Raw genomic sequence first — 12,699 nt, forward strand, 5'->3', positions numbered from 1 at the left:
TTCTATCAGCTATACATTCTGATGACATATACTTTCAATACTTGTTCATCCTTCACAATAGTTGTAATGCATTCATTTACCGTGTACACTTATCTCACATCTTCAGCATGTCATTCATTCTTCAATCAAAATTCGGGCGTTTCACAATGCAGTGCGCCACCGAGAGTTTGCCATGGAGAGTCAATTATTAAAGTTTATGGTTGACAAAACATGGTCGATTTGAACGAGTGTCACTAGTCAACTTGAGTTAATTTCTTATAGATTGGGCACAAAAAAACTCCATATTGATAAAGAGTAAAAGGGCAAACAGATACTCAAATCATGCTTACGAAACTACCGACTGGAAAAAGTAACAATTTCATATGTCCCAGGATGCGAATTTGTCGACCATTTCCCACAATGCACCGGGAAGAATGAACTCTTCGTGGCAAACTCTTGGTGGCGCACTACATTGCGAAACGCCCGAATTGCATCTCTCACTTCACATTTTAACACCCACCACCATGCCGAACATTAAAGGCTCAATGTATCACATAAAACAGCATCAAATTCATATCAAATGGCCCCATCGGCCTTTTTGCTCCCTAATCCGTCTCCAAATGGATTCATCACTTCCCTTATTAATTCTTCTTTCTTTTTCAAGTGACCTTCCTTCTTATGAAATTCTCTCTCTATTCTTGAGATCTGTTCCTTGTGCACACTCACTCAAGTTCTACATGTACATCACTCGAGTTTATGTCGAGTCCACCATTAGTAAATCACAAGTCCTTCCACAAGTCCAGTCACAAGTGAAAGGGCGTGAACAATAGTAAAGGAATGCATTCGTTACAGTCCACTGGAATAGCTTGTGACTTAAATTGAGACTGGAGGACTTGTGATGGACTTTTGAAGACTTGTGATGGACTCGACTTCAACACTGTCATATCAATGTGCAAATTTTGGCTTACCTTTCCCACACACCTTCACATGAATGTCTACCCTTTTTAACTTGATTCTCTGGGACTTTTTGTTGAGTTTAGAGACCTGTATGGTCTTTTAGACATTTTCATCAGCTCCACATTGGGTATGGATAACCATCTTTGAGGCTCTTCACGGTGGTTTTGTCTCAGAAATATATGAGCAAACTGCTCAACTTGGAAGCACCAAACACCTCCTAGACTCACCTTCTCAGGCTCCAAGGTCCTTCCAAAAACATTAGCAAAAAGTGAATCGCCCACCCTTCTAGTGCTCACAAGATTCTTGAATCTCTCGCGATGATGGAGTTAATGCCTAAGCTCCTTCCATAAGGCTCTTAGTCTTCCGTACTGCAAAAAATTTCATCAAGGAATTTCCTAGACCAAGATTCTCAACTCAGGAGAAAGGTCCATGGCTCCGCTGGAGATGTTAGAGAGCTCCACTCAAGAGAAAGGACCATCACCCACACTGGAGATCTTAATGGGCTCCATGTTAGGATGGAGGCCCTTCTGTTAGGCTTCAATTTGTCTTTGATTCTGCATCTGATCTGAGGAAACTTCTTTAGACAGAGGACTCAAGAGAAAGGTCCATCGCCCACGCTGGAGATGTAACAGAGCTCCATGTTAGGGATGGAGTTCCTTCTGTGAAGCTCATGTAGGTGTTTGATTCTACGTCTTGATCTCAGGAAACCTCTCTAGATAGAGGACTCAAGAGAAAGGACCATCGCCCACGCTGGAGATCTTAATGAGCTTCATGTTAGGGATGGATGCTCGTCTGTGAAGCTCCTGTACGTGTTTAATTCTAGGTCTTGATCTCAGGAAACCTCTCTAGACAGAGGACTCAAGAGAAAGGACCATCTCCAGCAGTATGTTAATGAGTTCCATGTCAGGAATGGGGTTCCTTCTGTGAGGCTCCTGTAGGTGTTTGATTTTATGTCTTGATCTCAGGAAGCCTCTCTAGACAGAGGACTCAAGAGAAAGGACCATCGCCCACGCTGGAGATGTTAATGAACTCCACGTTAGGGATGGAGACCCTTCTGTAAAGCTCCAATATGTCTCTGACTCTGCGTCTGATTCGCAGAAACATCTCAAGACAGAGGACTCAAGAGAAAGCTCCATCCCCCAATGCTGGAGATGTTCATGAGCTCCATGTTAGAGATGGGGTTCCTTCTGTGAAGCTCCTGTAGGCATTTGATTCCGAGTCTTGATCTCAGGAAACCTTTCTAGACAGAGGACTCAAGAGAAAGGACCATCGCCCACACTGGAGATGTTAATGAGTTCCATGTTAGGGATGGAGTTCCTTCTGTGAATCTCCTGTAGGTGTTTGATTCTGTGTCTGGTCTGAGGAAACCTCTCCTTCAGGAGCTGCCTCTCTAAGACTGTTGGGACTGGGATGTCAGGGTCGTCCTGGACTTTGGTGACCAGGACATATCGTCTGGAAAGGTGAAGGTAAAAACAAGGATGCTTTAAAGGGAATATACATCATTTGCTTTTGCTGTAATTTTCAGAAATGGATGGAATTGGGGGGTTGGAAATATATAGCAAATATAGTTACACTGACTTTTTTGATGTTTTGGGTTCGAAAATGCTATAAAAACCAAGAAAAACAATCATTTTACTGTAGTCTGGTTCCCTGACTCCATTTAAGAAGAAACAGTGCAGTTTACATATATTGGGGAATTGTAAGGTCAGGAAACCAGTCTAGCTGGCTTGTACCCGTTCATAGGTGTGTAATCGATTGCAAACAAGTGCGATGGTCAACTGGGGCCAGTATTTGAAAAAAAGCCAGTTTTTTCCAACGCTGATCGGCCGATCAGCGTTGGAAATTGATACAAAAATACCACTTTTTATGAAAATGACAGTACAGATGAGTCTCGTTAATACATACTTGTTCGGACCTAGCCAAATTGTTTGTTATATCAGAATTTTGTATTAAGAGGAACATCAGTCCCATTCCTTGTGCACATAAATGCACAGTCGGGACCAAAGTTTTATGTTGTTATAACCAGAATTTTGTATTAACAGAGTTTGTACTAATGAGAGTCAACTGTATACCAGGTGCCATGATTTTACAGGATGCTTTACACTGTCATTCACTAACAGTCCAGTAAGGTATTTCAAAATGATTTGGTAGTTTGGTAGGGGGGGGGGGTCTTTGTTTGTGTAAAGTTTAATTGGAATATGCCTATGTTTTATGTCAAAAGTGGCCGTCACAAAATAAACGTGTACAAAGTCTTTAGGATTTTGGATAGAACAAAAAGAAGAGAATAAAAAATCAGAAGGAAAACAAAGGCTTTTCCGCAAAAGCCAAAAAAACGAAGAAAGAAAGGGAGGTGAAATAAACTGGTAATTTTACCTTGTTTTGCTAGGGATTGACTTGGTGCTCTGAGGTCTCTTGATCAGCAGTGATCCAGGGTGGGACGGGTCAGGCGCTACTTCTTCAAAGATCTCTTCTGGGGGGATCCTGGGCTTGGCACTCTGCGGAGCGGACCGGTTGATGCGAAACCTGTATTAAAGGTACAGTACGACATTTGCAAACATTGAAAAACAAAACTGTCCCTTATTATGAAATACCTTACTTGACTGTAAGTAAATAAAAATCTCAAGCATCCTGTAAAATTGTTGCGCCTGGTATGCTGTCATTTTTAGAGAAAAGTGAAATTTTAATTGTATCGCTTTCCAACGATGGTCAGCCAAACCATCCTTGGAAAATGAAGGCCTTTAAAACACTGCCCCCAATTGACCGAATTTAGTTTTTGTTTGCTACCAGTTACATATCTCTGGAAGGGTGCAAGCCAGCCAGTCTGGTTCCCTGACATGACAATTCCCTGAATTATCAAAAGTGTCGGGTCAGGGAACCAGACTACAAGAACAGCATTTTCTTCTGTTGTTTTTTTCCAGCATCCATCAATAATAATAATAATAATAATGTAAATTTCTATAGCGCCGAATCCATTAAAAAAATGCTCCAAGGCGCTTTACAATCAAACAATTTATATAAATAAAAGGAATATATATTAAATTTAAAAATGTGATTTTAAATCTCAAAATTGATAACATAACACTATAGTAATTAAAAAAGTCTGAACCACAAGTCGACACCCCCGGACAGAGCAGAAAACAACCCCCTCCCAACAAGCTTGACCAAATCAAACAAATTATACAAGTAAAAAAGGAATTTCAATTAAAATTAAAAATGCACAAAAAACACTGAAATGTAAATGTAAACTAAACATGGTCAAAAAGTCATTAAAAAGCCTGAAACCACATGTAGACACCCCTGGACAGAACAGAAACAACAACCCCCTCCCCACCCCCACCCCTCTAGTTAGACCAAATCAAACAATTTATATAAATAAAATAGGAATATCAATTAAATTAAAATTAAAAATGTGATTATTTAAAAACTCTAAAAATGGAAAACAAACCACTAAAGAAATTCAAGAGCCTGAACCACATGTGGAACACCCCAGGACAGAACAGGAAAACAACGACCCCCCCCCCCCCCACCCTGATCAAAATGCCACATTCAATCCCTCTGATGGTGAAATAAACAGAACGTGGTGTATAAAAAGCAACCTCGAAAACCAAGGGCAATAAGAAAAACAATATGAATCAATCAATCAAAAAATCATGAAGTAAAAGAAAATAAAGTAATTTAAAAACTAGCATAACAGTCTGTAAGAATGCCCAACACTTTAAACAGGTCAGTGGAACAACATTTGCTAAATACTAAGCCCCAAATCAGTCCATTTCTGACAATCACAGCAAAAGCAAATGTTCAATCTTTCTCCAATAGATTCTGATATTTAAAATTAACCTGGGGGCGATGGGACAAAAACACCTGTTGGTCTGTAGAATTTAATTTACTACTAAGTTTAAAGGTAGGGTAGATCATTTTTTATTTGTGCGTTTTATTTTTTTTCAAGCAACAAAAGTACTCAAAATCTAAAGAAGGGTGCTTAACAACTAACCTGATGAACTTTTAGCTCAGTGAATGTCATACATCCAAGAAAACAATATTTTAGGTTCATGGTTTCAATGCAAAAGTTGCCAAGTCATGTTTTGAAGTGCGCCGGAAATTAGAATCCGGGACACATTCTCATTCAGCCAATTGCAGCTACCCGATTTCAAGCACTGAACCGACGAATACTAGCGACTGCGCGCACGTGGGCGTCATGTGAACGCTTGCGAGCACCCATTAATATCATTCCACAAACGGTCTCATTTTCACTTGAACATTACAACCATACATTTTTATCAAAATGGTCCTGTCATTTGCAAATGAAGCTAGATTTGACTATTTCAATCACTCCAACTGCATTTTGAAAAGAACTACAAAAACCCAATTAAATAAAAGATATAATACTCTTATACTCATCTCTCAGTAGAACCAGTAAACAACTTTACTTGTAAAAAAAAAATCGACAAAACCAGCATTTATTATTACTTCACTATTTTAAATTCCCCAAATAAAAAAGAAAAATGAACAAGAACAATTGAAAAAACAAAACATTGTGAGAATCCAATAATTTGAAAATGAAAAAAAAAAAATGCTACAAAATGCTAACTGGATTGACCTGATTGACCATACAAATTGACAGAATGAGGGGCCTAGTAACATTTCGATCCTTAGCAGGACTTTTCTCAAAGGGAAAAAAAAGTATTCTTTGATAAAAGACTACACTAACACTCCTTCCGACACCAGCAACTTCACCACAACTTCCCCCCTTGGAAGAAGAGATTCAAAATACATAAATCGCCAAAAGGAAGCCGTCAGCGGCTTGGAAAACTTCCTGTGTTTGCTGTCTCAGGTTACAGGAACATCCTTTCTAGAGCTGATTATATTGGACAGATTCTCACGGACATGTGATAAGGAAATTCAACAAGCCCCCCCCCCCCCAGTCCCCCAAAATAAAAATTTGATGTCAAATCTATGAATTGCTCGTGGCTTTTGTCTTTGCAAGATTTAAGGACTTTTTTCTTTGTCAGCTTTTTACTTTCATGTTTTTAGAGGTTGATTTTTATACTGTTCTAAAAAGAGTCTGCTGTAAAAAAAAAAAAAAAAAACCTACCCCTAAATGTTATTTCAGGTAAAAATAACCCTGGAATACGTTTCAACCATTTAAAAAAAGAAAATATTTAATGCGTTTGAACAACTACTGTGTTATGTAATGTCGATGACAGAGCTTTTGAGAGCTGAGTGAATAAACCTACGGTAAAAATGTTGGGTTTTTTTCCCTTCAAAATTTATACATCCATCAACTGGAACAAAAATGGTCAAGGAGATTTTTTCTCAGTATCTTTTATCAAAGATATCACAGTTCATTGACCCAAGACCTAATGGCATCACACTCTGTTTATGTGTTCCACCTGGATCTCATAGGAAAGCGCGCACATGTAAACAAAGACAACAAGACAAAACTGAGTCAGGTGGGCAGGGAACCAAAGCAAGACTGTGAAATGTTTTGATTTGAACCATCCACAAATGCCTCTGCTCTTTGAATCAGTATCATTTGTTCCAGGACCATTTCCCTGATCCATGTGCATTAATCTGGCACAATCACTAACTTTTGAATGACTTGTGACTGGTTCATGAGTGACTTGTGACTGAATTGTGATTGACTTCTGACTGACTTCTGATTGTCTTGTGATTGACTCATGATTGACTTATGGCTGACTTGTGAATGATTTGAGAGTGACTTGTGATTGACTTGTGATCGACTTGTGATCAACTTGTGATTGACTTGTGATTTACTTGTGATCGACTTGTGATTGACTTGTGATCAACTTGTGATTGACTTGTGATTGACTTGTGATCGACTTGTGATCAACTTGTGATTGACTTGTGATTGACTTGTGATCGACTTGTGATTGACTTGTGATCAACTTGTGATTGACTTGTGATCGACTTGTGATTGACTTGTGATTGACTTGTGATCAACTTGTGATTGACTTGTGATCGACTTTTGATTGACTTGAGATTAACTTGTGATTGACTTGAGATTGACTTGAGATTAACTTGTGATTGACTTGAGATTGACTTGAGATTAACTTGTGATTGACTTGTGATTGACTTGAGATTAACTTGTGATTGACTTGAGATTGACTTGAGATTAACTTGTGATTGACTTGTGATTGACTTGAGATTAACTTGTGATTGACTTGTGATTGACTTGAGATTAACTTGTGAGTGACTTGTGAGTGACTTGAGATTAACTTGTGATTGACTTGTGACTGACTTGAGATTGACTTGAGATGAACTTGTGACGGACTTGTGATTGACTTGAGATTAACTTGTGATGGACTTGTGATTGACTTGAGATTAACTTGTGATTGACTTGTGACTGACTTGAGATTAACTTATGACTGACTTGTGATTGATTTGTAAGTGACTGGCAATTGGCTTGTGATTGACTTGCAACAAATGGTCTTACCTATAAGGTGTCTCCGAGCTCAGATCCACTTCTTTACTCTGCCCAAAGGCCTGCTGCGGTTGGACTGGCGGCGACGATGATGGCACCATGCGGCCAATGGGGGCGCTCTGACAACGCTTCATCTTGTGGAGGGAGGTGTCGGAACGTGTGACATAGGCTGTACAGGGACAATTAACGGTGAAATGTTCAGTGAAGCTGTAAAGTTTCGGGTTTAGCTTTCACCGATATGAAACTGTTAAAACGTTAAGACATGATCCATCAAAATAAAAATGTTCTGTCTCTGGTCAGACCAAAGTTCCGGAATTGACGCGGCGACGCGGCTTTTTTTTTTTTTTTTCTTCAAGCTTGGATTGTACAGACAAGGTGGGGTACTATTTTGCTTTTTTGGTGTCCTCATGTACATTGGTGTCCTTCATAATTTGCTTTGGTGCTCTCGATCATTTGCCGTGGTACAATTTCCCATTCCCAATGAGGAGGTGCAGCAATAGAGGGTGCTGTTGGAGCTACCGCGGAACATTTTTGAAAAAAAAAAAGATTGACGCGCATGATTAAAATCGACGCGCGCGCTGACCAGACACCGACTTATTTTTTTTTTTTGGCCTTATCTTGATATTTGTGTTTTCGTTTTTGCTTACACTTTGAAGAATTAAAACCTTTGGAAAGAAATGCTTTATTTAAAAATTTCTTCCTTCATTTCTTACGTCATTTACAGATTTTTGGGATATATGCTACCAAAGTTCTAAAATAACATTCTAAAGAAGAAATACTTCATCTCAACTGCAGTCGAACTTTAAGCTTCCCTGTTTTTGGAAATATGAGAATTTTAAATTGAATTGTAAGTTTTACCAATCATAAGCTGGAATCTGCATTTTTAATGCAATTTTTATATAAGGTTTTGCCCTTCATCGACGTATAAACACTCAGTGTGTTAACCTCCCGAGTGAAAGTGAGAAAAATCACTCGGTTTGGGAATCGAACCCACGACCTCCTACTTGCTAGTTCAGATGTCTTACCACTCGACCACCGAGCTTGCGGGATCAAGCTTCCATCTTATGAATAGTTTCATTGCTACATCAGATTCGAACCAGCCAGCTGATCCCGGTATGCTCGGTGGTTGGGTGGTGAGACGTCTGCACTAGAAAGCAGGAGGTTGTGGGTTTGAGTCCCACTCAAGTGATTTTTTCTCACTTTCACTCGGGGGGGGGGGGGGGGGAATGGGGGGTAACACACTGAGTATAAAGTGTTTATACGTCGGCGAAGAGCAAAACCTAATATTGAGGTTGTACTGAGCTGTCACTTGCATTTATTTGCCGGATTTGAAGGGCCGACCATGGTCCTTTGACTGAGTCAAGATTAACTCACGTGTGTAAGTCTTGCCAGTCTACGTTCACTTTTTATGGGAACGTTTTGGTACCAAACACTGACTAGTCTAGTCACAGACTCCCGTGTTTGAATTTACCCACTTGTTTATCCGCGTGATCAATCGAACTGAAGTTCAGGTTGACCAGTTTAATGTTATTTTAGTCATTAATTCTCAATATTTTCAATATGTTGTAAATTGTAATGCTTTCTTTTCTTTCGAAATACCCATTTATTGCCCTTGAATGGATGGGCCCAGTCAAAGACACACATAAAAAGCACAACATCAGACGTTACACACACTGTACTGCGTTTACAAAAAAAAAACATGTCCTACTTCTTATCCTAAATAACTTATCCTAAAAAGGTGAGTATTTGTTTGTGGTATGGCGTATATCTCACCATCTTGCACAAAGCTGACAAACTCGCTCCATAAAATTTGTCATGCCTTGTTTACATGATCTGAAATTTTGGTTTAATTCCATTTATAAACAACAGAATTATTTAGGATCAAAAGTAAGGCATGTTTTTTTTGATACGTAGATCCTATGCATGGTGCCTGGATGTTCTGTATTCTCGTAAAATCTATTGACTGACTAAATGACTGACGGACTGAATCACCGAGTTGAAATGATGTCCTAAACTTGAGACTTTTGGCTCTAGTTCGACTAGGCAATTTTTGTCTTGCTTATTAAACCAGAAAAAAGTGGAATATTGAACAATTATCAAGACCACGATTATTATTCATACTTTCTTGCGTTGGTGACTCGTAGGTCCCGTCAGTGGCACAATGATGATGACCTAGTAGAGCTTTCCTTCTCTGTCGCTTTCTGAGCTCTAAGAGCCGACGACGGTCAGCGGCACTCTGGGCCCTCTGCTCCTTCTGTTGCTTCAGAATGTGGTGTCTGTGATCACAAAGTACCAAGACATAGAGTCAAGTCTTTACAAGTCATCACAAGTCATCACAAGTCATCACAAGTCATAACAAGACTTCACAAGTCATCACAAGTCCATCACAAGTCCTTACAAGTCTTCACAAGTAGATCAGAAGTCCTGACAAGTCTTCACAAGTCTTCACAAGTCATCACAAGTCATCACAAGTCATCACAAGTCTTCACAAGTCATCACAAGTCATCACAAGTCATCACAAGTCTTCACAAGTCTTCACGAGTCCTCACATGTCATCACAAGTCATTACAAGTCATCACAAGTCATCACAAGTCATCACAAGTCTTCACGAGTCTTCACGAGTCCTCACATGTCTTCACAAGTCTTCACAAGTCATCCCAGGTCATCCAAAGTCATTACAAGTCATCCCATGTCATCCCAGGTCATCCCAAGTCATCCCAAGTCATCCCAAGTCATCACAAGTCATCACAAGTCATCACAAGTCATCACAAGTCATCACAAGTCATAACAAGTCATCACAAGTCTTCACAAGCCATCACAAGTCATCACAAATCATCACAAGTCATCACAAGTCATCCCAAGTCATCCTAAGTCATCACAAGTCATCCCATGTCATCCCAGGTCATTCCAAGTCATCACAAGCCATCACAAGTCATCACAAGTCATTACAAGTCATCCCAAGTCATTACAAGTCATCACAAGTCATCAACAAGTCATCCGAAGTCATTACAAGTCATCACAAGTCATCCTATGTCATCCCAGGTCATCACAAGTCATCACAAGTCATCACAAGTCATCACAAGTCATCCCAAGTCATAACAAGACTTCACAAGTCATCACAAGTCCATCACAAGTCCTTACAAGTCTTCACAAGTAGATCAGAAGTCCTGACAAGTCTTCACAAGTCTTCACAAGTCATCACAAGTCATCACAAGTCCATCACAAGTCATTACAAGTCATCACAAGTCATCCCATGTCATCCCAGGTCATCAAAAGTCATCACAAGTCATCACAAGTCATCACAAGTCATCACAAGTCATCACAAGTCATTAAAAGTCATCACAAGTCATCACAAGTCATCACAAGTCATCACAAGTCATAACAAGTCATCACAAGTCCATCACAAGTCCTTACAAGTCTTCACAAGTAGATCAGAAGTCCTGTCAAGTCATCACAAGTCATCACAAGTCATCACAAGTCCTCACAAGTCGTCACAAGTCATCACAAGCCATCACAAGTCTTCACAAGTCCTAACAAGTCCATTTTCAGTCAATTTCAAGTCAGTCTCGGGCCAAGTAAAAAGTTAGTCTCAAGTCGAGTAAAAAGCCATTCAAATAAACTACGCAGTAGCATTCTTTTTGTTATTGTTCGTACTCTGTTTCTTGAACGTGATTTAACTTGTGATTGACTTAAGATTTGAATTGTGACTGACTCGTGATTGGCTTGTAATATAGACCATGACAGACTTTTGATAGACTTGAGATTGACTTGTGACCGAATGGTGTTTTAAATCTTGATTGACTTTTGATTAATCTTGTAACTAACTTGTGATTGACCTGTGATTTGACTTCTGACTGACTTGTGATTTGATGTTGTGAATAAATTGTAAACATTGCTTCAAGGATATGGGAGGGACCTTTACGACTTACCGAACAATCATCTTCTCCTGCCAGTTGTCCTCAAAGTGAAGGCCGTCATTCCGGTAAATATGCCTCAAATCTACTGGACTCCTAAAAAACAAAGGACGTCAAAGTTATATTACTTCAACCTGAATGTCAGTTTCACTTGACAATTCTTTGAGAAACAAACATTGTTTTCGTGAGAGGAAATCAGTGTTGCAGACTTCATGTTGCTTTAACCCTGTTCCGCGATAGCCTTGAAATTTTTTTTTTTTTTCGCGACCAGAGCTGTTATGACTTTTTAGCCTCGAGCCTTGCGCATCTTTTGATACCAAAAATATAAAAATCGGACCACGGGTTGCCGCGCAGCCCAAAAATTTCCTGAATTTTCCCATATACGTCGTGTACACAGAGCAGAATTACCGTTCGTACATATGAATAATTAATTAGCCATAATTCCAAAACCCTTTGACCTATAGTCATGAAATTTCTTCGTTATGTTCATGATGAGTTGCTCAATGCATGTATCCAGTTTAAAAATTGTTCGTTGCTCGATGGCCGAGATCTTAGGGGGGTAGGCGGAATCCGAAACCACCCAAGAAACCGAAACCGTCTCACGAAACCGCCCAAACCTCTTATTGTTGTATCGATTCTTCAGTGAATAAACACAATGTAATACAATGTAGTACAGTTGCTAATGGGTTAAATTCATGTTATTAACTTCCTTAACATTTGTTTCCAGGCACATTATCACTTTAACACTCACTTAGCCCTCGCCCCTTTTTCAAAAACATTGTGCTAGCTGTTGTACAAAATAACTGCTCCATGACTGTAATTCTGAGTAATGACTAATTGAACAGTGCGTCCGCCATTACTGAGGGCCTCAGTGAAGTTAGAGTGATTCTGCGTCCAGATTGGTGTATGCCACATACCCTGGGCAGCTCAAGTATCTGGCAATCGGTGTATCATGGCCATCAAGGGCTGTCTGCTTTAAAAAAAAAGAAAAAAAAGAAGAGAATATATCATGAGGCGTTCTGGCAAAGTGAGACAGAACTGGGCTGAAGTCGAAATGAAGGGTTGTAGGTATTAGGAAAGGCAATCAAGTTATAGCTGTTCGCAATTTGCATCTATCGATATGGCAAAAAGGTAAAATACAGAGGGCGCTATTTTGCTTTTGTCACACAAGGAATTCCTTGTCAAAACTGCATATGAACAGTACAAAAATTAGTCCTTCAAAATTACCTACAATAAAAAGTTTTGAAGAAATAATTGCCACTACTATTGTCCAAGCAAGCTGTTTAACATGACAAACAGGTAAAAAGTGGAACTCACTCCAAGAAAATGAAGAAAAGTTTGATATATGTTTGTACACAAAGACATGGAGACACTACTGTTCTGCCTTGAATGAAATCACGCTTTGGC

At 39.4% G+C, this 12,699-nt stretch overlaps 1 protein-coding gene across 4 annotated transcripts in view; it reads right to left on the reverse strand.

Moving 5' to 3' along the window:
* Positions 1 to 302: 302 nt before the first annotated feature.
* Positions 303 to 12,699, reverse strand: part of LOC119726802 — a 59,036-nt gene continuing 46,639 nt past the window's right edge. For 3 of the 4 annotated variants that reach the window (XM_038198660.1, XM_038198662.1, XM_038198659.1), the window contains exons 32-37: positions 12,210 to 12,265; positions 11,308 to 11,388; positions 9,500 to 9,654; positions 7,391 to 7,547; positions 3,310 to 3,459; positions 303 to 2,388 (exon numbers count right to left, since the gene is read on the reverse strand). In XM_038198660.1, the coding sequence (XP_038054588.1) occupies positions 2,190 to 2,388; positions 3,310 to 3,459; positions 7,391 to 7,547; positions 9,500 to 9,654; positions 11,308 to 11,388; positions 12,210 to 12,265 (798 nt within the window). In that variant the 3' untranslated portion in view covers positions 303 to 2,189. The remainder of the gene's footprint in view (positions 2,389 to 3,309; positions 3,460 to 7,390; positions 7,548 to 9,499; positions 9,655 to 11,307; positions 11,389 to 12,209; positions 12,266 to 12,699) is intronic. The other variant, XM_038198661.1, reaches the window with a different exon arrangement.

The sequence above is a fragment of the Patiria miniata genome, unplaced genomic scaffold (genome assembly GCF_015706575.1).
Source record: "Patiria miniata isolate m_02_andy unplaced genomic scaffold, ASM1570657v1 HiC_scaffold_2, whole genome shotgun sequence".
Lineage (NCBI taxonomy): Eukaryota > Metazoa > Echinodermata > Asteroidea > Valvatida > Asterinidae > Patiria > Patiria miniata.